Genomic DNA, 26,646 nt, shown 5'->3' with positions numbered 1-26,646 from the left:
CTGTCTAGGGATCTAACGCTAACACTTTAAAGGTTTCGATTTTTGGATGGTTTGTTCTGACAAGACCATTCAGGCAAGGTGACAAAGGTCAGGCGTTCGCAACTACTTCTAATTCTGGAAAGTCAGAAAGCAAACAGAGAGAGCCAGAAAACGGTTGAGTGTTGGAAACCCATTCCTAAATTGGAAAGCTCGGGAAATTTGTCTAAGTCTGGGAAATCATCCCAAATTCTTATATGGTGGCCTGATCCGGAAGAAACTCAAAAAACTCCATCCAAGTTCAGAAGAGGCGTGAAATGTTGAAATTCCGCCCCAGGCCAAGGATAGCATGGAAAGTTTGAAAATCCATGACCAAGGCAAAATCCCGCCAAGAAGGCCATAGGGCGCTAGAATGAGGTGACCTTGGAATTCATGGATATGCATTGAATCCTTGGCAATGCTAAAATTCCGCCCAAGGCATGGTGAAGGCACCAAATCCAAGGGATTGTGGAAAGTCCTAACGCAGTATGAATTCCTTAACAGGCACAAAATTCCGCCCAACACTCAGGTAGGGCGCCAAAGGAAGGAGATGAAGGAAAATGAAAGAACAATGAAAATCCATGACCCAAGCAAATTAGCGCCCAAGAACAGGATGGGGCGCCAAATCCATGAAGGCATGGAAGAATGCAAAATGAAGGAATTCCTTGACCAAGTCAAAATGCAGCCAGGAACAGAGGAGGACGCCAAAGTAGTATGCTCATGGACAATAGACAAATGATGAAATCCTCCTCCATGTTGAATTTCCACCTAAGCACTTAGGAAGGAGCCAAAGTCAGCAAGTCATGGAGAATTCAACATTCAATGAATTCCTTGACCAATGCAAAAATCTGCCCCAAGCCAAGGGAGGGCACTAAAGTTGATATAACTTGGAGAATACTCAAACTCATGAATTCCTCCTCCATGGAGAATTTGCGCCCAAGGGTTCATTAAGTCGCCAAAACACACAAGGCATGGAAGATGGAGAAAATTCAAGATTCCAAGGAATGGAGGGATCAACGCCTTGGTTAATGAAAGGGATGTCATTATGGTTAAGACATGGAAATGATAAATTCCACCATGCAAAATGAATTACATGCTCAGGATTGAAAACTAGAGAAATTTGGCCCACGCATGGAAAATCCAAGAAGGTTCAAAATTCCATCACCAAGTGAGATTTGTGCCTAAGGAAGGTACTTGGACGCCAAAACTGGATGGTCATGGAAAGCTTCAAAATCACAATATTCCTTACCAATGCAGAATCATTGCCCAAGTCCAAAGGCAGGTGCCCAAGTCAAGGTATCAAGGAAGAGCATGGAAAGGATGAATTTCCTCTATCAAAGTCAAAATTCCAAGCCCAGTTAGGAAGTTGAGAATTTTCTAAGGCATGGAAATAATAAAATTCCTTACACCAAGCTGAATTCCACGTTCCACGCCTAAGTTTGAAAGTCCAGGATGGAAATTTCCAAGGCAAACGAAGAATTTCAAGGGTCAAGGAGGAATGGAAATGCAGGAAATCCCCTGGGGAATAATTTTGAAAAATCCTATTTTTAGACACCAAATCTCGTCAGAATTCGGAAATTTTCGCAGATTTGGACTCATGAGGGAATTCTCTCTCTGTTGGACCCGGGTCCTAAATTTTAGGAAAGTTCCTAAAAAATAGGAGGTGGTTGAAAAGTGTTGAAAATCTCCTCCAGAGCAAGGAAAGTTTGAGAAACTTCAAGAAAATTCTTCATGGATCAAATTCTTCTTTCCTGAAGTTCTCTCTCCAGGGTTTTTTTTTCTCGCCAAGTGGCAGCCAAGTCAACGGACGCTGAATTAATGAAGCATCTCTTTGCATGCAGTTGTCACATTTATGGCATTATGGCAGATTCCTTTTGCATGTAGTCGTCACGTTCAGTAGATGATGGTGCAATTATGGCATCATGGGCGATTTTTGCATGAGGATACATTCATTACATAGTGGGCACTTTTTGAATGTAATGGTTAATTAATGCTTTATGGGTGCCATTTTTGGCAAGATTGGAATTGATTGTATATGGGTTTCATGGGCATTAAATGTTGATTCCCACCTTGTTGCATCTTGAGCGGAGAATCTTTTGGGGAAACCCTAATTAGGGTTTTGCATGTAGCCAAGGCCAGAAGCCTATATAAAGAGGTGACCCCCCTTATTTGTGAAGGAGGGAGCCTTGTATGAAATTGTTGTGATAAGTTTTGAGATAATAACAGTGAAACATTGTTCTCTGATGGTGTCCACTTAAGTTATTTTTTCAAAGCTTGCATGGTTTCACCTTCCTCACTTAGAGTAGAAGTAGTAAAGTGCTTGGATTTCAATGGAGAATGTAATGGTGTTTGATGAATTTCCATGGTTCATACTTTTTGCATCTTGCTGATTGTAAGTAGCAGTGTAAAGTTAGCCTGAACCCCCAAATTTGTGCTAACTTCGATTGTGAATGGTCATTTGGATTGCGCCATATTGGGTATTCAAATGCACTTTCTCAATATGAAAATTCTTCAACATCCTCATAAGATTGCACCGGTTCTTGTAGAGTTGTAGTTAATCTTGGCAAAGCAAAGCTCGGTTTATTTGGAATTTGTCCACCAAAGCATTAACTGTTGATATGACTGCCCTTAGGAATAGATTTAGATCCTTCTAAACCCTTTCCCCTTTATTTTCAGTTCATTCCAATTTCGTTTGAAGCAGAAGCATCACCAAATTGCTATATCTGATGATAAAGTTCCAGCCACAACAAAGAAGTGAAAGAATGATGCAAACGTAAGGCCCCTTGGATTACCAGCAATCACATCAGCCAACTGAGTCACGTCCATAGCATAAAGGAACCCTGGAGTTGATTGTTTGAACTTCTTGCAATCTTAGCATGCAATCACACTTTGATCAAGAGAGAGTGAAGTGACCCTTAGGCAACTTTATTCTGTGTTCGACATTGTCATAAAAAACACGTCAACAAGACCATTGACCGTCCCCGGGACAGCAAGGGACGGCTAGCCGTTTCCGGCTCATACAGCAATAAAAAAAAAAAAAAATTATTATTATTTTAAGAGCAATTAATTTATTTTTTTAAATTTGGATCCCTGATTGTTAAAGTAATTTTTTTAATTTTTTAAAAATCGCTTATATAATATTAAAATATTTATTATTTATTAATAATTATTTATACATAATAAATATTATAATAATTTTATAATTTAAAAATTACAAATTAATAAATTATAATTTAGAATCTATAGTCTGCAGAAGGTTTATTAACTTTATTATTATCAAAGCTAACAGATTTCCACCATCCATTCTAATCTTGTATGCAAGTTTCTGGATTAGATTGTGTGAGCAATTTTTTACCATCTAATCCAGAAACTTGCATACAAGATTTATTATTATCACCGGTGATATCATATAATATGATATCGATATCGTATAATATGATATCGATATTGTATGGGGCAGTAACGCATAAGTAAAAAGAAAAACAAACCACCAATGGCACAATTAGCTGAGGCTTCACCATTTGGCATATGACGAACAGGTGAAAATAGGCTCTCGACCACAAATGGATGTGTTGTATTCATGCATAACTGTACAAACAGATAATAGTTTTCTTATTTACAAATAGGAAATGGATAAAAAATGACAAATCATGTATTTATTTCTATTGGCGAATAAAAAAAGCACAAATAAAGTTCACCAGTATTCACATTTTTTTACTGAGAAGTAAAGTTCCATTTTGAATGCAGATACATTTGGAAAGACAATCCTAACCTAAGGTAATATTTAATGATTTATCTTCTCAATGTTATTATGTTTCTACTTGCTATTATTAAATTTCATTATTTATATATATATATATATATAGCCGTCCCCTATTACAGGCAAAAAAAAACGTCCTGGAAACTCGGGGTAACGTAGGTTCAGATATATTTATTTTGACAGTGTTAAAGAACTATTATCTGTAAAGTAGAAACAAACTTCACTGACAAATAAAATATCTAACATCAAATGTCTTAGCATCTGCAATCTGCATGTAAATGTGAAAAGTGCAAAGCCTCCAAATGATTCCCAGAACACCAATCTGTAATCTGCAAATAATTCCCAGAACACCAATCTGTAATCTGCAAACGATTCTCAGAACAAACATTAACAGATTTAATCTTTTCCAGAAGTTATCTAACCTGTTCAACCTGAAAAGTATCTTTATTCTGGAAAAATAACAAACACATATATCTGAGACAAAGAATATGTTTCCTTATCACCTGTGATGTTAATCTGAATTTGTATTGGACTGATTCGAACACAGGTTGCACAACATTTCTGATACATTCATCTGTGAATAGTCGTTTGTCTCCGTAATACTATACTTGCATTAAAATCGAACTTCAGATATAACTTATGTTGATCACAGTATTATTTTTCTTCATAAAATTCTCACTTCTTGTCTACAAATACCACAGGATTTTATAAAAAGAAGATAGTTAGTCGGTTGCAGTTTTGGTTATTAGTTATCACCGGTTTGAGATTAGTTGACAACTGTCAACTAACAACTAAGAATTAGTTTCTTCCAAACTATATTCCTTTTAGCTTTTATCGAACAAAAGAGAGAGCAAATATAATTAAGTCACTAAGACATAACCATCCCAAACTGCTTACAAACATTAATCGGATTAATCATCCTTAACTGAAACCCGATAAAAACAATGTGGTTATAAAGCTTCTCCTTATAACGTCTCTAAAGAACTTTAACACAACAGGAGGAAATTTGGCATGATCAACATGTATAATAATATTGCTGCAAACTGGAAGGATAACTGGGAACATCAAAACCAATAGCAGATCGAACATGCTGTGCAGATCCAATCACTATACAACGCCCAGGTATGAAAGCGTATACTGTGCATATCCAAAAACAAGACAACCATTACGAATACCAATACTTCAATCTTCATTCTGTGCGGAATTATGACAATATATCAGAGCCTACTTACTGATGTGGTTTTGTGTTTATTTGTGACATCAATGACAACAAAATGTAACAACCTTTTTGTTCCTTAGGTGAAGATGCAATAGTTATTTGATTTTATGCTTTGTATAAGGAATAGTGAGCCATACTTGGTAGCAAAGATCATCAACCTCTCTTTCCTTGTCTTCTACGAACCTGACGTCAAGATCCCTATCCATAAGTAGTTTCAAATAATCTGATTTCATCGTTTCTACTACTTCTTTGATTGTTTGCAGCTGTTCACTACTTCTTTGATTGTTTGCAGCTGTGCTCCATTAATTCCACTAGCAATTCCTTTCTGCCTCTCCTCCCTTTGAGTTTTCCACAAATCTTCAATGTGTTTGTGAGTATTGTCAATCCTTGTCAACACTTGCACAATCTTCTCCTCTATGACCACTAACTGTTCTTTCAAATCTTGTCCTGCCGAAATTCTCTACTTGTTCTCATCAAAGTGATTAGAACTATCACACAACAAATCTTCTGATTCGCTTTCATTTGTAAGAATACTTGCTTCATCAAACACAATTGACTTACTTGAGGATACCATATAATCTTCAAAAGTCGGAATAGCATTATGATCAAAATTCATCTCTTCATTACACTTAACAATATTGATTTGTAAATCACCCACATAAAAATTTGAGCACCCTTCCTTTGCTGGCTTAGTGAGATCGAATTCTACGATATCATCAATGCACTCATTTGTAATAAAGGAAATGCATGAAGATTCATCTTCATCCTCATCATAAATAATTTCCTTATCCTATATTTCTTTGCAAACTTCCTGGAAATTTTATCATACATTCATCATTAGTCAAAGTTTCTCTTCAACATCTAAATCAAATCTCTCCTTTCATCTGCTCTTCTTTATTCTAGTGAGGCTTCAGCTTCCCCTCACATTGTTTGAACGCACTGTGGACCAATGCATATGCAAATGAAGAAATTTCCCATTTTTGTTTCCAAACAGCCCGTAGCATATAGATAAGATGAGTAGGGAGATAGCATCATTCTCATTGATAGACAAAATCATAACATTCTTCATGGCTGCAATGACATCTATATCATGTTCTCTCTTGATTGTGACCAAGAAAAAATGAAAGATGTCAGAGATCAAATCTTGTAATCCCAAGTCCAACAGGAGGTTACTCACTCTAATTTCTGCAAAAAAGTTCTAAAAGGCAACCTTGCTTGAATAATGAATACTAATGATGTCATCAAGATGTTGAAAACTATCTACAATCAGGTGCAAAACCTCACTAGTTGTGTCATCATCATAGAGAACTTGAGGTGCCCAATTCTCATAAGCTCACTTAAGCATGAAGTAACCATTGTCTTCATCTTATTATCAGGATGTCTTAAAAACCTCTATTGTCTTAAAGAGTTCACTACTGAGACAAGAAATAACAGCAATGAATTTGAAGGTGACTGCTATACTAAGCACAAGCATCCATCTAATTCATTTAGGGTGTTGAAAACAACATCCCTTGGTTGATGTCCAATACCGAGTTTGCAACTTGCTTCTTGTAGTACTTTCACTAACCATTGTCTATTCTTTGATGCCATGCTATGCTCCGAAAATAAAAACTCTGAATCACCTCAACAGGCTGGCAAGATCACCAGCTCTTATACCACTATAAGATCCCATGTATGCTACCACCTTAAATTCCTAACTCTAGTGCATTGACATTTCGTCAAACACTTCGTATACTAGTTGTCTCGTTTGATTTTTGAATGTGTTTTTTTTACCATCAATAATTTAATAGTACAAATATTGCATGTATTCGTAAAGAAAACAAATCAAACTGTGTATTGCCTCAAGGTAATTTTGTCAAGTAGTTTGTATTATATATTCAGGTATGTCTCTTGCTCAGAAATGAATGCATAGACATATTCTAAATCTGGTAGTAATAATCTTTCCAACATATATATTGACTGAAGATGGGATATTCCCAATTACCATCAATTTATTATCGGTTCAATGTTGAACAGTTTGTGTGTTGTTACGAATATGCAGTTTTGTAAAGGTTTGTTTAACATATTCACTGGGAACTATAGTATTAACTTCTGTGCAGTTTGTACATAGAACAGCAATTTGCAAGACTAGAGAAAGATAGAAAATATTCAAAGCATCTGTATAAATTCCAACCTTTTTGTTGCCATTGCACCAATCCTCAGGATGTGCATTGTGGGCACCAACTTGATATACTAGAACTTTATTGCCATACACTTCAGATGAAGCAAGTTCAGAAATCCGAAGTCTTCAAAGAGGTTGCGTGATGAATAAACTCGGGACGTTCATTCTTTTGAACTTGTCTCCACATGAATTGGAATTGGGAATGACGGATGGCGTCCATGCGGGTGTGTGCAGGAGGCCGAGCTAGGGTTTCGCGGCCCTAGCTCGCAGGCAGCGCTGGTGTGGCTTCGTACGGGGGGGAAGTGCTGCGTGAGGGGGGTAGACGGTGGTGGAAGGGGCTGGAGGGCTCGGGGGTGGCTGAAGGGTGGTCACCGGAGGGTGTGAAGGCTGCGCGGGGGCGGGGTCTTTGCTGCTGCGGCCGAGGATATCCCAGGAGCTTGGGACTTTAGGCGGGCCGATCTTTGGTGGTACGGGTGAGGGGAGGGGCCTTGGGTGCCAAGCCCCCGTGGGGAGACCTTTGGGGTGTGGGCCCTCGGCCAGCGTCCTTGTCTCTTATTTATTTTTTGTGAGCCCCGATGGCGACTTTGGGTGGGGAAGCCTCGCAGGCGATCCCAGCTATGGATTTCCGTGTTGTGATGGGCTCAAAACCCCCATTTCAAAATGTGAAGACATTTAACAATAACCTATTCTCTTCTGACTCGGGATATGGGAGTGCTGGTAGCTCTCGCATGGTGAAAATTAATGGTTGTTTGGAGAGATGCAGTGAGAGGCCGAAGCTGATCATCCCTCCTGAGATAATAGCTTAAGACATTGAATACTTTTCAAATCACTCGCTATACTGCAAGTTTTTGGGAATGAGGGTTTCACTGCAGTTTTTGGAAAACTGGGCATAGCAGACATGGGCACCGGAAGGGGAAATGGAGATTATGCTTTTGGCAAATACCTATTTCATGGTCACGTTCAACTGCATGGAGGATCACAATAGGGTCTTTGAAGGAGGTCCGTATTTTTATAACCAAGTGGGATTATTCATCAAACCATGGCATGCAGGGTTTAATCCTTCAGAGGAGCTCCCAAATAGGGTTCCGGTGTGGGTTCGGTTACCACGTCTTTTAGTGGAATGTTGTCGGGAGGATGTGCTACGGATGCTCGCTGCTCTGCTTGGGAGGCCAATGGGATCCTCGTCGCAAACTCTGGGGAGAAAGGTAATGACCTTTGCACGTATCTGTGTTGAAATAGATCTTAGTAAACCCTTGCCAGATGCTATAGATATGTGTGTAGGCTCTTATTCATGGGTTCAACAACTAGATTATAAGACTTTACCATTTCGTTGCCGTTTGTGTCATGAGTATGGTCATTTACAACGGAAGTGTCCTAGATTCAAACCGGTAGTGCGATAACCTCAGCAGCCAGAACCAAGCCTTGATAGGGCTGAGAAAGGGAAAGCTGCCATGTCGGGTGTGGTAGAGGGTGTTGATGGTTTTGTCTCAGTAAAGACAAAGAACAGGAACAGAGGACAGAAGAGACCCTTACAGGAGAGACGTGAGGAGGATACCTTCAACAAATTTGAGGCCTTGGATGACCTGAGCCATCAGGAAGTAAATCCGGGGTTAACCCCTCTAGATTAGGGTGCATCAGGAGGGGTGTTGGAAAGTGTAATGGAGGAATCTTCCCAGGCCCTGCTAGTGGTTGGAAGCCAGCAGATGGAGATGGACCAGACAGTAGGGGTTCAATTGGGCCTGGCTCCTGGTATGGAGGTGAACCTGGTTGAGGGGGAGGGTTCTCCCATAGCTTCGAAATTGGAACCGAGTGGGGCTAAAAGTAATAAGTCAGTCGTTCACCTGGGTCTACATCAGAGAGATATTAAGAAAAGCGCTTCAGAGAAGAGCTCAAAGGTCGGCAGAAATAAGGATCTGGATAAGATCAAATTGATGGGGGAGAATTTGGTTGAGTCAGGATCAGTGAAGACTTTGGATTCGCACTTCTCCAGCCCTCCTAAATGATTGTGCTTTCATGGAATGTAAGGGGCTTGAACAGCGGCCCTAGACAAAAAGTTGTTTGGGATTTGATCAAGAATCATTCACCTGATGTCCTTTTCTTGCAAGAAACTAAACTTTCAATGGAGAGTATGATGGGTCTCGTGCCAAAGCTGTGGGGGCGAGGCGAGTGTCAGTGTGTTGGGGCAGCTGGTTCCTCGGGAGGGGTGGCCTGCCTTTGGAACCCTTTAAGGTTCCACCCTGTCTAGTGGGTTGCTTCCAGATCCTCATTATCCCGGGTGCTATCTAGTCTTGAGACTGGGGAATTCATCTTGTTTTCGAATATCTATGCTCCCACTGATTTTCAAGGTAAGCAAGGCTTATGGTCTCATGTTTCAGGTATGCGAAGGTTGGCCCCCTTTCACCCTTGGATTATGGCGGGAGACTTCAATGCCATCCTGGAGTTGAGTGAAAAGAAGGGGGGTGTAATGCAGTTGGAACCTTCTTCTTTCCTTTTCCAGGATAGTATCTCCTTGTTGCAGCTAGTTGACATCAAGCCTAGCAATGGTTTGTTCACTTGGAACAACAGGAGGGTGGGAGAGAACTGGATTGCTGAACGACTGGATCGTTTTCTGGTTTCCTGTTTTGGATCGGCGAGGGGTGGTCCACAAGTTCTGAGATTCTTGACTGGAGAGGGTTGGATCACTGGCCCATCAAGCTGGTTTCTTCTTCGGCTCGGGTTGCCCGTTCGCCTTCATTCAAATTCCAACTTATGTGGCTTCGGGACTCTTCTTCGCAGGTCCTTGTTGCGGACTGGTGGAGGAAAGGGAGGTCGGCCTTTGGCACTGCCATGTACTCTTTTGCCAAACAACTGCAATTTGTAAAGCTTCAGCTTAAACTATGGAACCGACAAGGCTTCGGGAACATTTTTCATGAGAAGAAAGCTGCTCAAATTGCACTGAATGAGATCACCAGTGAAATTAGGGAGCATGGGTTGTCTGAGGATCTGCTTAGAGAGGAAGATAGGGTTGTCAAGATGGTCGAGGAATGGGAGCTTCGGGAAGAAATATATTGGAAGCAAAGAGCTCATATTGATTGGCTGAAGGAGGGGGATAAGAACACTGCTTTCTTCTTCAACTCAGTGAAAGCAAGAAGACACGGAAATTCCATTCCTGTTCTGGTTAATGACAGAGGGGAGCAGTGCTTATCCATGTTGGAGATGTCTAGGGAGTCTCTCCAGTTTTTCCAGTCCCTCTTTAGGGAGGACTCTCAGGGGGAAACAGTGGAGGAGAATCTGATTCTGGATTGCATCCCGTCTCTTGTCTCGAGAGAGATGAATGAGCAGCTTTTGTATCCTATTTTGCTGGAGGAACTTGAGAGGATAGTCTTCCACATGAGGAAAGGAAAGGCTCCTAGACCGGATAGGTTCCCCATTGAATTCTTTCAAGAGTTTTGGGATATAATTAAGCTGGATTTATTGGAAGTAGTCCAGGAGTCCCAGAGGAATAAACAGATGCTTAGGGCATTGAATGCAACCTTCATTGCTCTAATCCCCAAGTGTGCAGGGGCTGACCGGTTAGGCCAGTTCCGCCCGATTTCCCTCTGCAATGTGATTTATAAGATCATCTCGAAGCTGATAGCGGATAGATTGAAGAAGTGTTTGGGGAGTGTTATTTCTAAGGAGCAGAGTGGGTTTGTGGAAGGGCGCCAAATTCTGGATGGGGTGGTCATTGCTATGGAGACCATTCATTCTATGGCAACCTCCAAGGAAAAAGCTATGTTTATCAAGCTGGATATGGCAAAGGCGTACGATAGAGTCCGGTGGTCCTTCCTTCAGAAGATCCTCAGGGCTTTTGGTTTTGCGGACGAGTGGATCCAGTGGGTTATGAGTTGTGTTACGTCCACCTCTTTCTCTGTGCTTATCAATGGAGACCATACCGAGCTGTTTGGTGCCTCTAGGGGTCTCCGCCAAGGAGATCCCCTCTCCCCTTATTTATTCATTCTTCTTCCTGAGGGTCTGGGGAGGTTGATTAAGCATAATGTGGGTCGGGGTTCTATTCAGGGTTGGAGATGGGGTAATGAATTGCAGCCGCAGTCTCACTTGCAGTTTGTGGATGATACAGCCCTTATGGGGCTAGCGCGGATCAACAAAGCTACGAATCTGCGGAAGGTTCTGGATGTTTATCTTGCAGCTTCAGGCCAGATGATCAACGAGGATAAATCTTCTATCCTCTTTTTCAGCACTCCTGAGTCTATCCAGAGGAGGATTGCTCTTATCTTGAGATTCCAAGTTGGCTCCCTGCCCTTGACGTATTTGGGTATCCCTATTTCTCCTAGCAATCCCCCTAGGGAGTCGTGGCAGGGGATCTTGGATAAATTCCGCTCCAAGGTTGAACATTGGACTCATAGATGGTTATCCTTTGCAGGAAGGGTTCTACCGATTCAGTCGGTGGTCCAGGCTCTTCTGATCTATCGATGTATGCTTCAAGTGGCTCCTAAGTGGTTCTTGAAGGGGTTGGACTCTCTGGCTAGGAAATTTTTATGGGCAGGTAATCTCACCTCTTCCAAATGGAGTCTAGTCAACTGGGACCTGGTATGTACCCCGAAGCAGTCTGGGGGGCTTGGGCTAAGGCAGTCTATTCTTTTTGGGGAAGCTCTTGCAGCTAAATTGTACTGGAGGTGGTGTGTTGAGCAGGACCGAGGCTGGGCCAGGATTTTGGCCAACAAATATATGCAGAGGATCCCGATGGAGGAAATCCCTAGATATCCGCTAGAAGGGAAGGGCTCATCGATCTGGTACACTCTCAAGAGGGGAGCTTCTCTCATTAAGGTAGGGCTTTTTTGAATCTGCAGAAGGGGGGAAGAGGTTCTTTTCTGGAATGATTCTTGGGATGGATACCCTCCCATCCTTGATCAATTTCCTAACCTTGGAAACCTGGGCCAGAGGTTCTTGGAAGCTAGATGGTCAAGGGTGAGTGACTTTAAGGCTGTCTATAGGTGCGGTCGGCTGGATCTGGAGCGGTGGAAGACTCCTAATGAATGGCCGGTTGTTGGGATGGAGGAAGAGTGTGCAGAGTTGCAGGGCATTTTGGTGAATAGACACTGTAGCTCCCTTAAGGGTAGGGATGGGCTGCCGTGGTCTCCAAATCCTAACGGCGTTTTTTCTGTGGCTAGTGGTTACCGGGAACTGTTGAGACAAGGACTTGAGGGAGGAGAAGTGAACTGGTGGAAAGAGGTGTGGAATAATGCTTCTTGGCCAAAGTGTAATTGCTTTGTCTGGACTTTGGCTTGGAATAGATGTCTAACTTGGGGCAATATCCGCAAGCGGGGATTCTTGGGGCCTTCTATTTGTGTTTTGTGTGGTAACGGAGAGGAAGACTCCTCACATCTGTTCTTTAGATGCCCCTTCTCTATGCTTATCTGGCACTATTGGTGGGGGGTGTGGAAGCATCCTTGTGTCCATGCGGATTCTCTGGTAGAGTTTTGGAGCAGTTTGGGCAGACCTCCTATTCCGTCCTCCTTCCTCCAGACAGTCTGGTATATTGGGCCTATCTTCATTCTGTGGCAGATCTGGCTCGAAAGGAACGGGAGGATTTTCCAGGAGGCCAAATTGTTTGTTCAACAAGTTTGGAATAGGATCACTATTATGATTCGGGAGACGGTGGAAGCTAAATGTGAGGTAAACTTCCCATTGGGTAGAGATGAGGCGGATGTTGTGAGGAGGCTTGGCTTGCAGGAGTTGTCTCTTGCCTCTGCTTGTGTCAGGAAAGGTAGACGGGCTATGAAGAAGGTGCAAAGGATTGGAAGGCAGGCACCCCCTCAGGATGGGTATATCAAGATCAACACTGATGGCTCATCTAGAGGTAACCCAGGCCCTGCTGGGGTAGGGGGCGTTGGCAGGAATAGCAGGGGGGAGGTTGTTTTCTTCTTTTCGGTGCATAAAGGGTGTCAGTCTAATAATTTTATGGAGGGTTTTGCGATTCTTTATGCACTTGAGCGGGCTTTGGAGTGGGGTTTTAGGAAGGTGATTTGTGAATCGGATTCACAAATTGTTGTTAACTTGTTGTCTGATCAGAAGGTGAGTGGGATTCAGTGGCAGTTGGCAGGGATTGTTCAGCAGATTCTCCAAATTAGCTCCTTGATGGAGCAGGTGTCCTTCATCCATTTTCCTCGCGAATGGAATGGAGTGGCTGACTGTTTGGCCAAGTGGGCCTCGGATCATGATAGTGAGTGGAAAGTGGAAGGCTGGGAGCATCTCTCTGGGGATTACTGTCAGGAATTGCAGAAGATTATCACTAAGGACACGGATGGCTTTGAAGCCGATTGATCTGTGGCTGGGTTGGTAGTTTTTCTCTAGGGCCTTGGGCCTCTGATTCTTTTTTGTAATGCTTGTTTCTGATTCTCAATAAAGTTTTTACCCTTTTTTCAAAAAAAACCTGTCTCCACACGTTCTTGTCTAACTGCTTCAAGTAACCAGCTTAGCAAGAGACCATCTGTTCTCATGTCTCCTTGTTATACACCTCATGATGAGACGACTTCAAGATGAATTGACCAGTACAAACACCCATCTTAGGTATCGACTTTAATACAAACACATGCCAATGGAAAACAAAGCCAATACATTCGTTAACTCAATCAGCAGAGATGACCCTTCAAATGCTCACTCTTATGAAAGAAAGACCCCTGCCAGATTAATGAAGATCGCATCACCTAGATTCCCATCAATGCGCATGTAATGAATTCATAAACTGCCACTGGTTGGGTACATTCCAACTTCTCTCAACCCAACAATTAAAGCAAGAACTTCACATCAAATAGAAATGTCTCACCACAGTAAAAAATTGGAAACAAATATTCAAACCCATCCAAAGAGGTAAGAGAGAGGCTCTGTCTCCTCAAACCATATACTCTACGGTAAATAATATCATTATTTGACTTAAGACTTGAAATATTAATTTTCCTAAAATACATCCGCTCACATCTAATAGAATATTGTAATGTTTCTTTAATGGTCTTCTTAGTCGTCTTTAGTTTATTTAGTTAGTTTCTGTCATCTTAGTCATCTTTAGTTTATTTAGTTAGTTTCTATTTTCAGTTTTAGTTTACGATCGTTTCTTTTAGAAACATCGTCTCTTGTAAATTCTTTATATAGAGCTCTCGCTCTATTGTTTCATAACATCGAATATTTTAACATGGTATTAAAGCTGGTCTGAGCCTATCTCCCTCATGGGAGGGCTCAAGATTATGGAAAGGCTTTTCTGGTTCTCTGTTTTGGTACGGATTTGCAAAGGCGGGTTTTTGTGTTCAAACTAATGAAGGGTTTTGACCCGTCTTCTAGGCAAAGATCTGAAAAATAAATTGAATGAATGATTCAATAACCGGATGATTACATTGAACGATATACACGTATATATAGAGGTTACAAGACGATGTTCTATAATTAGAACATAACGTTAAAGTAAAAGATTAAAGAGCTAAAAGCTAAATTAAGCTTTAAAAGCTAATTAACTAAAAAGAAAAGGCTAAATGCTAAATAAAGCTTAAAAGCTAATTAATTAAAAAGAAAAAGTTAAATGCTAAATAAAGCTTAAAAGCTAATTAATTAAAAAGAAAAAAGCTAAATGTTAAATAAAGCTTAAAAGCTAAATGACCATTAAACAAGGAACTAAATATAGGTGACTAAAATATAATTAAATATTCTAATACCCTCCCTTAATGGTCATTCTATCTACTAACTACCCTACAGAAGCCACTGCAGGTCTTTTGATCACAAATGAAAAGAACACTCTGTGGCGGTGGAGACCCTTCTAGATCTGAAAAGTGTTAATGACCAAGAATACCAAAAGCCATCCAAGCTAATGTAGCCTTCACACGCAAATTAGAGATCTGACACACATGAATTACTGAAGCCTGAAACAATGATTTTGAGGAAAAAATCAGCAAACCCTTTTGCAGAAGAGTACCAACTCCAAAACTGACTGCAAGATACCACGGTTGCAAATGTTCGCCCTAGTAGGTGCAACCCAAACTGACTGCAACAAAGCACGATTTTTGAGGAAAAAACCGTCAAACCCTGAAATGGGAACCCTTGAAAAGAGAATTTAAGATTTTGAGGAGAAAATCAAAAAACCAAGAAATTTGAGGTTACAAATCATCATTTTTGTGGAAAAAAAGGGTAAAACCCAGATAACTAAAATCTTACGCGAATATCGTGGATTACAGATGAGATAATTTTTAAGGGAAAATTATAAACCCTGCGAACAATTTTTGAGGAAAAAAATCGTGAAAACCCTCCCATGATTTTTTGTGGAAAAAATCCGAAAACCTACAGACAATTTTTCAGGAAAAAATCGTGAAACCTAGGACCTGTAAGACGAGGTCTGGCCTAAATCAATCTGATCAAGGCTACGATTTTCAGATATCGTGAACATGCACTGTTTCCAGGTGTTGTGGCAGTTGTTGAACTTTTGTCTGTGTTCCAACATGATGTTGGTCAAAGATGCCATCACGAAAATGGAGGTTGAACAAGGTCAACCTAGTGAAAGCATGAGACAGAAGAATCTAATTCAAAAATCAGAATAGAAGTAGCTGCACAAAAAATTTGACACCCTGGGAGAGAATTCTGGCACGAATTCCAAGGCATGAATTCCGAGGTTTGGAAGAAACCCAAAAATTAAAAAAATTCTGCAAACTTAAATCAGCATAAATGGTGCCCAAAAAAAACAGCAAAAATCCCAACATCCACAGAAATAGCAAAAATTGTGAACTGTTTTTAAATTCCAAGGCAAATTTGCTGGCACAAAATTTGAGGCGCGGAAAACGAGGTACCCAGAAAAGCTTTCGAAAAACCCACCAAGAATCTAAAAACAGAATACAGATCCGACGGCTCAAAAATCGAGGCATGGAAAACAATGCACCCAGAAAAATCTGACAACCACCCTAGTTGAAAATTTGCCCTGAAGGATCAAAACCCTAGTTGAAAATTGCGGAAACAAATTTTCAATCTACAAAAAAAAACGCTAGGTTGCAGGCCCAAAAATCTCCAAAACGCTAAAAAAAAACATGAACTGCTGCCCAGCACAAAGAAATTCGCACACGAAGCAGAAACCCTCGAAACCCTCAAAAAAGCAAAATCGTTTTTTTATAAAAAAAACAATTAAAAAAAATCTGGAAAATATTCCAGAAAGAAGGCCATGAATTTTTATTAAAAAATTCGCCAAACTTTAAAGAATCCCATTGACCCGCTCTGATACCATGAAAAATAAATTGTATGAATGATTCAATAATCCGAAGATTACATTGAACGTATATATAGAGGTTACAAGACAATGTTCTATAATTAGAACATAACGTTAAAGTAAAAGATTAAAGAGCTAAAAGCTAATTAACTAAAAAGAAAAAGCTAAATGCTAAATAAAGCTTAAAAGCTAATTAATTAAAAAGAAAAAGCTAAATGCTAAATAAAGCTTAAAGGCTAATTAATTAAAAAGAAAAAAGCTAAATGCTAAATAAAGCTTAAAAGCTAATTAACTAAAAAGCTAAATGACCATTAAACAAGGAACTAAATATAGGTGACTAAAATATAATTAAATATTCTAATAAAATCATGTAGGATTTTTGCATGCAGAATTTCGTGGGCTCTTTTGGAGCTATAATTCAATATTTTTGTGAGCTCATAGATCTGTGTTCGTGGGCAATTTGGGTGCTGCATTTGAAGATCATGGAGGTTTTCTTATGTTTTTTCATGCACACAGATTTTTAGTTTATGTTCGCAACTATGGTGTTTCAAATCTGCAACCCGCATTTGTTTTTTGCATTCTGTGACCTAGGGTTTCAGATCCTGTCTACCTGTAGTCTAGGGCTGCGTGAAGTCAGACCTTGTTCGATGTCTTCATCTCCCTGCAAAAATGTGACTAGGGCACACAATTTGCCTCTTTGTTTGGTCGCCCGGAGATGTTTTGATGGGTTTTCATAATTTTTTCCTTAAAAAATTTTTGATGGGTTTATAATTTTTTTTCCCTTCAAAAAAAATTGGTGGGTTTTAATAAATTCAATCAAAAGTCGGCCCCTTTGAAGATTGCTTGCATTTCTTCACAAAGGAAGAATCAGCATTCAGAGCGAGTCTGACATATCATCAGGAGTAACCTTGGACGAAGAGGTCAGAAGGTTGATATTTGCTTTAGAGGGAGCTTGTTTTTCAACTTCAGAGGGAGCCTAACATTTCAGCTTCAGAGGGAGCCTGACATTTCAGCTTCAAAGGGAGCCATGTCATCATGAAGATTTGGTTAATGCATTTTTCTCTGTGATGGAGAAATTTGAGATGAAAGCCCTTGTTAATGAGTTCTTCTCTGAGAGAGAGAAGTTCAAGGTGCAATCCCTTGTTAATGAGTTCTTCTCTATGAGAGAGAAATTCGAGGTGCAATCCCTTGTTAATGAGTTCTTCTCTGAGAGAGAGAAATTCGAGGTGAAATCCCTTGTTAATGAGTTCTTCTCTGTGAGGAGAAGTTCGAGGTGCAATCCCTTGTTTATGCATTCTTCTCTATGAGAGAAGTTTGAGGTTTCAGCCCTTGTTATGCATTCTTCTCTGTGAGAGAAGTTTGAGGTTTAAACCAATGTTATGCATTCTTCTCTGTGAGAGAAGTTTGAGGTATCAACCCTTGTTATGCATTCTTCTTTGTGAGAGAAGTTTGAGGTATCAGCCCTTGTTATGCATTCTTCTCCGTGAGAGAAGTTTGAGGTTTCAGCCCTTGTTCTGCATTCTTCTCTGTGAGAGAAGTTTGAGGTATCAGCCCTTGTTGTGCATTCTTCTCTGTGAGAGAAGTTTGAGGTTTCCAACCCTTGTTCCACCCTCTGCAAGTAGGTATGGTGGATGTCATGTGAGAGACTCCATGACTTAGCATTTGTGTGTATTCACCCTCTGGGAGTAGCCATTGTGGTCAAACACCACGATAAGGTGATATGCTATCACGATGAGGTGATAAGCTTCTTTCATTCACATGAGTGATAGGGGGTTTAGTACCATATATAGAAAAGTTGCATGGCCACAACCCGGAAATCACTAAGTCGTTTCTCAAAGGATGGAAGAATAGGACTCTATCTGTGTATGGTCGAGAGATGGTTATTAATAAAGACATTATTGCTCAAATTACTAGCCTTTTGGTTTAGAGGACAAAAATTTTCAAAGATACAAAGGCCACTAATGATGTTATTAATCAGTTTTTTAAGGGGAAGGAGAAGAGAAAGTCGGTCAAGTTGCCGTCTAGAGGATATGATCAATTATCCATCAAACCTATTTGGGCTAGAATTGCAGAGCTAATCATGAGATATATTACTCTTGATGGTAAATTCACTGCAATTTATGGTGTGCATTTCATTTTGTTAAATCCCTTCCGCCATAAGCTGTTAGTTTCTCTCCCTTGTTTTTTTTGGCTTCTACGGATTTTACCATTTAAAGAGCAATGTTAAAACCCCAAATTCCCTATGTTGCATGAAGGGTTAATTTTACTGATTATGGAGTTTATGAAAGCTCTTTCACCTAAATTGATACTTGGGGAAAGGTCAAGGCTAGAAAGAAACAAAAACCCTTTGTTGTCCATTATTCGAATTTGAGCTCTAATATGGAGGAGGAAGATGAGGTGTGGTGGAAGAGGATGAGGTGGACATATATATTGAGATGTTATCTCAACCCCCTTGCGGAGGAGGACAATTCAAAGAAATGGAAGAGTCACAATAAATCCACTAAGAAGGCCTAAACAAATCTCTTGGTTCGAGGGCTCTTAGACTGACAATGAAAAGGAGAGAGATAAAATGAAAATCAGTCATTCCACCATTCAAAACTGTGCAGAGGGACTTTGGATCTTAACTAAAAAGCTTAAGGAACTGAAAGAGGAGCATGTTGTTGAGTCTACCCCTGTTGGGAAAAATAATGAGGAACAAAAGAATAAGGATAAGGGTAAACAGGTGTTGTAGACCAAACAAAAAGGGACAAGTTCTCGTACAAAAGGCAACAAGAAAACTTTTGAAGATGAGAAAAATGAGCCACAAAGCTTGGGAAATCTGAACTTTTTACAAGCAAGAATTAGAAGCAGCAGAGACCTTGAAAAAGATGTAGTAGAGCTTCTTTTTGTTCTTTTCTGAGGTTGTTTAATCTCTCTTTGTTGGTTTTACTTTGGCTGCTGGTTGGCTGTGTCTTTTCTTTTCGTAGCATTGTGTAATAGGGTTTCGGGTCCCTTCAAAACATTTTTAAAACATTAGATTTGAGGCTAGCCTAAGTAGGCTTCCAGAGCAGAATGCATGTAATCTCACTATCAAAGTTGTACTTCTCAATCTGTAATACCAACATTTTATAAGGATGTTTTAAGCACCTTTGACTCTATATCATAAACATGATTACACATTAGCAACATTCAGTTTTACATTAACATCCACTAATGATCCAAACTTGATTTTCCAGAACTTTTCACAAATGAGAGCTCCAGGCAATAACTTCAGTCTTTTAGTCCGTGTTAGTCACTATCAGATGGGCATCCTTACTAATAATCACAGTTTTAACAATGGTTCCGATCACAAAGGCACAGAAGATAACCAAAGTAGAAGATAAAATGGATAATTCATAGATATAGAAAATAGCCAACCTTAGTAGTTAGTTTCATTAGAAACACAATATGGATTACAGTCAAAATATTAAGGATAACATGTAAAAAATTCTGTCTATTTCCAATGATTCAGAATTTCATAAGTAGTGCCAGACCTTGTCAACTTAGTTTCTAGCAGCAAAGACTGATTGTTATGTTTTGAAACATTGCCATAATCATCTTCTAAATCAAAATCTTCTTCACTGTAGTCAGAGCTATCATCAAAGGCACGCATCGCAAAGGTTTTGCTGCTTCTGCCAAAATCCGACACAGCAAACAAGTCTCTGCATGAAAACCTGCTGACAATCAAGCACAAAAATACAAAAGTTAAATAAATGTGAGAGGGAATCAGCCACCAAGCAGGTAATAATATTTCACATCTCAATCAGTTTACAAGAATAGAATTCCAAATATGACAATATAAATGATTTCAAATAGAGATAGAAAGCTGCAGAAGTCCACTGAGAGTCAACCTCTTCAAGTTGGATAGATACACACCTATAATGTCCCTTTTGATTTTTCCTTATTTTTTTCTTTAAATAATTAAATCTAACTCACAATAATAATTGCAAAATTAATTATAAGTATGCAATCAACTTAGAAATTGTAGTTTTAACAGTACGGTATATAATTCAGATTTAATGCTTAGAATGTATCTCCGAAAGATAGAACTTATTCTCTATATCAGCTGTTAATTTTTCTCAAATCAGCAGTAATTTATCTTTATTAAAATGCCTTTGAAATGTCTTTGAGTCTGCTGAATGAGGGGTTTTTGTCCACTAACTCAGCAATAACAATATCTCAGGTTGCTGAACAACAGTTCACTCTCCACAAGAAGTACTAATATAAAAATGTCTTCACAACTTGAAGTCCCATTTCTCTTGATTAATCTTCCTTATATAGCCTTTTTCTTTAATAGAAAAACTCTTCATTTACATATCTTTTGACTTTTCAATAAACCTTAACTTTTTTAAATTTCAATTTTTATAATATTGATTACTCTCCTTAAGAGCTCCCTTCATTATCCTCCTTTAAGGGAATCACAGGAGAAAGGAAAGACTGCTGCAGCAAAAATAAAAATGTATTTAAGGAGGGGGCAGTACAACACCATTTGCAGTTGACATCATAAAAATCTAAGAATGGTGTCCAGTAACCTTGAAACATTTGCAATTAACTCACAAAATACTCCTATTTCTGCAAGGGCACTAGTAGAACTTCTTGCCGTATGTGCTCAAATATGTACGTATATAAGGGAGGGCTCAACATTACTTACATGGTACCACTCTGTGGTAGGCGTTTGTTTTCTGGCAACAATTCAGTGCTATACTTTGCTGCAATCTCCTTTAGTTCTGCCTCAAGATCATCTAAACTCCAGTCAGGTTTTGGATCCAAAGATACACCATGAACATTCTTTGGGGATAGTTCCAAGTTTAAACAGTCCCTGTCAAAATAAAAATTAGAGGAAAAGGTACTGTTGTGAGGTGTTATAATCAAGAAAAACAATTCAATAATGTACAATATAGAACATGATTTCTTTTATTTCTGCATTATCCTATGCCTTGCAAAGCCTACTGTTTTACACCAACAGAGTATGGATCACAAACCATATCCCACCGAGGAAGAATCTAAAACTAAACATCCATTCCCTTTTACATTACAGCTAATTCATTTTATACTATTACTTAGGTCCAATACACACAAGTGGAGAATTCTATATTTTACATTGAGAAAAGTCTACAAATACGACAGTTACAAACATCTGACTTATACTGAGCTCCTTTCGGGCAACCACAATAGAAACCAACAATGGAAGACCAAGAGTAATCCTATGTCTTGCAAAGGCTACTGTTTACACCAACAGACTATGGATCACAAACCCTATTCCACTGAGGAAGAATCTAAAATCTCGATCCCAATGAAGAAACCCAGTGGCAACAGAAAATTGCATGCAATTGTTCGCTTGTTTTGTCAGAGTTCAAATCCAATCTGATTGCCCTACTTGCTAAATCCGCGTCTAATTATATCGTGATTCTACAAAGGCAAATCCCAAGATTACATATCACGTTCTTGAATGTTCTAATCTGAATTCTCTACAAATTAGGATTAAATGCCTTGATCAAAGAGTTGCTGTGTATTGTTGACCCTGAAGACCATGACAAGTGGCAGCATGGGATGAACTTCACTACAATTTGTGAAGTTCTATGTATAGCTTTACTTGTTTTGAATTCATCCAGGAACTTTGTCAAATGTTTGTACAGATAGGTTTATACAGAAAATAAAATAAAAATATCAACTGTCGATGAATTCTTTTAAAAGGCATTTCCCACAGTCTGCTAAGGTAATTGTCCTCCAATTTTCCCAAGGAAAACACAGGCCCATATAGACAATCTTGTTGATAAATAGTAATGCAGCACATGAGCCTGTAAGGGTTTATATGCATGAAATTGATCAAACTTAAGTAATGAACGATTCAGCTAATTCTAGATTGTATATAACATATTACGAAAATATGAAAAAATTCCGACACGTACCTACGCCTGTGTGTGAGCGGAGATGGAGAGAGAGACATATTTAGGCTTGGGTTAGCTCCTTGGTATTCTTTCTTTTAATCTGGGACTAATATAATTTCAAAAGCGGAATCAAATGAATGCTTTCATATAGAACGAAAAATTCCAAGGCAGCAGGATTGTAGAGAACAACCGCTGGAAGGCTTCAAATTTCACAATGCCTTTTTCTTCCATGACGCTGGAGAATGTTCTGCAGGTCCATATTATTTCTTAGCGCCTGGTGGAAAACGAAGTATTTGAATTTTGGCAGAGTTACCTCGTGTTTTGTTGGTTCTTTTCAGGATTAATGAATTCTGTGTGTCTAGTTAATGGTTGGAGTGTAACTAGCGATTGCGGCCATTTCACGGATATCTTCGTAGGTAAAATTGAAGTAAAAATGTAAAAATGGTAAGCGTTTATGCTATCGAATGCTAGCATTTACACCTATAGGGCTCAAGGTGTACGCGATAGGAAAGTAAAGGTAGGATTCTATAATATATTTTAATATTATAGAAATAAATTATATAAAAATATAAATGTTTATTAAATTATTTTTTGTGTAAAACTTAAATTTGTTAAACTAGTATATTTATAATTTTTTATCTAAATAAATATACTACAAATATCATTGGTTAAATTATAGAGACATAAATATAAAAATATTAATACTAAATGTAAATCTTAAAAATATCACTGGTTAAATTATAGAGACATAAATATAAAAATATTAATACTAAATGTAAATCTTATCAACAAATTTTTCATAATTTATAGTTTTTTTAATAATTAAATTAAGTATTAATTGAATAACTTTTGCATTATTTCATAAAAATATGTAATCGAGAGACATAAATTTTCATTGAATTGAGGATTCAAAAACATTTAAATTACCACTTAAAGCTACTTAATCTTGGGATGAAAGAAAAGCATAATCTTATTGATAAAATCTACCAAGCTAATTTCAATAGTATTTCATTCTTCACACATTTTTATAATTGAACTTTGATTTCAATAGCATTTCTTAATTAATCATTTTTTTGTACCAATCAAAAGTGATTATTATTTGGTTGAGATTTATATTTTTAAACTATAAATAATTTATGTAGGATTGGATGAAAAAAATATAAATTTATAGAAACAAATTTATAGGAATGATAAATTTAATAGGTTTTTTTTAAATTTCTTTATATTTAAAAAATAAATGTTTACTTTAAATAACTTTTTTTTTCAATTGATAATCTTGTGTTTTCATAATTATAATTTTATATAATTTGTTTTGAAATCATTCTATTTAATTTAAAATATTTTATGAAGATTAATATATAGATTCAAAAAGTTGTGGGTGAAAATAGTGTAAATTTCTCTGCAAATTTTCGCAAGGTCTTTTTCGCATCTTTTTTCGCGGTCTGCTGTGGTCTTCGTCCAGCATTGTGGCGTCGTCGGAAGGGAAAGATGACATCGGCGGCAGACAGCTGGGTGTCCCCGCACGTGCGAGCGAAACAGGTGGTATTTCTCCCCTTCAACCAAACCTTCAATTTGCGTTTTCGATAGGGGCTGCAATTAATGGCTCGGCGTCCTCCGTATCTGCTTCGACTGCTTCAAAACCTCGATCTCACATCGTTTATGATGGAATTAATCTTCCTGCTAACCCTACCGCCTTCAAGCCTAAAACCTTCTCGGAGGCGGTCGCTCAATCCGTTGTTATTGTTGACGCCAAAGCTAGGTTAGTTGTCGCTAGTCTCGAGCAAGATGAGGCCGCCCCAACTGGTAAGACCTCCTTGGCTTCCTCAGTTTCATTTTCCTTAAATCCCAATTCGGAAATGATTGCTGAAATTGTTAAAGAAAAGAATAGGTTGAAAGACACTGCCATCTTCTTTACTGCTATGGAAATAGATAAATGTCCTCCTTGAAAATTCTTGGACGACTGGTTCCATAATTTTTGGAACATTAAGTTAGGTTTTCACATCTCTTTCTGCAGACAAATTCAAAAAGGGTTATTTGTCATATTTTTTGCGAATCATGAAGCGCAAAAAGAGGTTTTAAAAAAACAGTTCTGGGCGGTTGGGTCGACCTCTTTTTGGGTGTTGGCTTGGACGCCTGAAGCCGTCCATGAAGAAGTGTTGGCTTTATCCACTCCCAGAAGGATTCTTGTTAAAAATGTCCCTCCCTTTCTGTGGCGTTTTTTACCCCAATTATTAGAGCCTCTGGGTAAAACTATCAGAATGGACGACACTGTTAGGCTCGTCCCGCATATGGACGCTAGGGTTCTTATTTCTCTCCTCCCTGGTAAAGAATTGTCGTCTAAAATCAATGTCAATGTTTTGAATGAAAGCTTTGTTTGCCCTATCGAAATTTTAGGTGGCCTAAATGCGTGTTTTCTGTGTAGGAAAGAGGGTCATATCAGGAAAGATTGCCCCATTATTAAGAAATCCCAAGCTAAACCAGCCAGTAACCCTAACCCGCCAGCTAACCCCTTGGTTGTCTCTTCATCTGTTGATAAACCTTCTAAGACTTTACCTAAACCGTCTATTGCTTTCCGCAATACGCCACCGGCCAACATTTTGTCCTTGCCTCCTCCCCCGATGGTTGTTGATCAAGATAGTGATGATGGTTTTACCTTGGTTAGGGACAGAAAGAAACGAAAGGGGAATATTGCGGGTAAACCTAAGCCAAAATCTAAAATCCCTAGTGTTTCTTCTGTCCCTCCTCCTCCCATTTCTGGATCGCAGATTACCGCTATTACTAATGGCTCTTCCCTTATTGTTAACCCTAGCATTATTTATGTCCCTCCTCTTCCCATTTCTATGTCGCAGAATGTCGACATTATTGATGGCCCTTCCCCTATTATTAACTCCATTACGCCGATTGTGCTTACTCAAAAGCTTCCACCTAAGGTGTTTCAAGAAATTGAGGACGATTACTGTTTAGAGGTTATTCTTGCTATGGGTGCTTCTCAGAATGTGGATATGGAGTCCTCAGATTTTGATGAGGATCCTAAACCCGAGGACCCCGCTTTTAAGAGGCGTGGGAGGCCTCTTGGTTCCAAAAACAAACCTGTGACTAAGAAGAATGGTGAGATTTCCAATAGCCTCACTATCTCTGCGAATAATGCGTGTAGTACTCCTATTTTTGGTTCTCAATGAATTGTTTATCTTGGAATATTAGGGGACTTGAGTCTCCTGACAGAAAATTTGTGGTTAAACGTGTGTTAAATTCTTTTAATTCTGTTGATATTTTTATGATGCAAGAAATCAAATCTACTAGTTTCACTCTCGAAACCAATCTTAATTATATTTGGAATGATGCTATTGAGTTTTGCTCTAACCATAGCAGAGGTAAGGGAGGTATTGTTGTTCTTGTTAACCCTAAATGGGGACCTCTCATTACTAATCACGGTGTTTCTCCCTATCAAAGGGTTGTTTGGTTTACTATGAACATTAATAATACCCACATGGGATTCTGTTCTATTTATGCTCCTAATGATCCTAAAGAGAGAATCGCTCTATGGGATTGGCTTATCACCCTTCCTGATATTCCTTGGTTTTTTGGAGGAGATTTTAACATGGTAGAGTCTCAAACTGATAAAGTTGGGGGTAATCCCTTTAGATAGAAAGACAGTGAAAATATGCACTGGTCTAAATTTATATATTCTAAGAATCTTTTTGATCCTCTTGCCAACAATAAAGATTGCAATCCTGGAATTTGGCACACTTGGTGCAGTTTCCAGCAAGGCTCTAATAGGATTTATTCCAGGCTTGATCGTTTTTATGGTAATAAAGACTACTTCTCATTTCTCCCTTATCAAAATGGTAATGTTGTTTTGGTTACTACTACCACTTTATCTGATCATCATCCCATTTTCACTCGTATTAGCTTCCATTCTGTTCCTAGTAAACAAAGGCCTACTTGTAATAAGTTCATTTTGAATGCCAAGCTTCTTCAGGATGAGGATGTGTTGTGTGCTATTCAAATTATCAGAAATTTTATCATATTAATCTCAAGGACTCCTCCCCGATTAATATATGGAAGGCTAACCTTATGTATTGGAAATCTTTCCTTCAGACTATAGGTCAAAAGTTTGCCAAAGACTTTAGGTTTACTGAAAAAAGCTTAAATTCTGATCTTCAGCAAACTGAGCTTGAGGTTCAGTCTGACTCTTCTAACCTGGAGCTTTTGAGCAGGGTCCTTGCTGCTAAGGATGCTCTGAGTAGGCATCAGTATGTTAAAATTCAAGGAGCTAAAGTTCGTTCTAGAGCTAATTGGCTCCAGCATGGGGATAGAGGATCTAAATTCTTTTTTAATATTCTTAAAGAAAAGCAAATTAAAGAGTCCATA

At 38.9% G+C, this 26,646-nt stretch overlaps 1 protein-coding gene across 3 annotated transcripts in view; it reads right to left on the bottom strand.

The window, feature by feature from the left end:
- The window catches only part of LOC131042489 (mRNA export factor GLE1), a 152,833-nt gene extending 130,099 nt beyond the window's left edge, over positions 1–22,734 (bottom strand). For 2 of the 3 annotated variants that reach the window (XM_057975797.2, XM_057975798.2), the window contains exons 1-3: positions 22,297–22,732; positions 21,039–21,206; positions 19,882–20,061 (exon numbers count right to left, since the gene is read on the bottom strand). In XM_057975797.2, the coding sequence (XP_057831780.2) occupies positions 19,882–20,061; positions 21,039–21,206; positions 22,297–22,334 (386 nt within the window). In that variant the 5' untranslated portion in view covers positions 22,335–22,732. Of the gene's footprint in view, positions 1–19,881; positions 20,062–21,038; positions 21,207–22,296 lie in introns of all 3 variants that reach the window. The other variant, XM_057975799.2, reaches the window with a different exon arrangement.
- Between the last annotated feature and the right edge of the window lie 3,912 nt (positions 22,735–26,646).

This window comes from Cryptomeria japonica, chromosome 1, assembly GCF_030272615.1.
Source record: "Cryptomeria japonica chromosome 1, Sugi_1.0, whole genome shotgun sequence".
NCBI classification, from domain to species: domain Eukaryota; kingdom Viridiplantae; phylum Streptophyta; class Pinopsida; order Cupressales; family Cupressaceae; genus Cryptomeria; species Cryptomeria japonica.
This window is presented reverse-complemented; position numbering and strand designations above follow the sequence as displayed.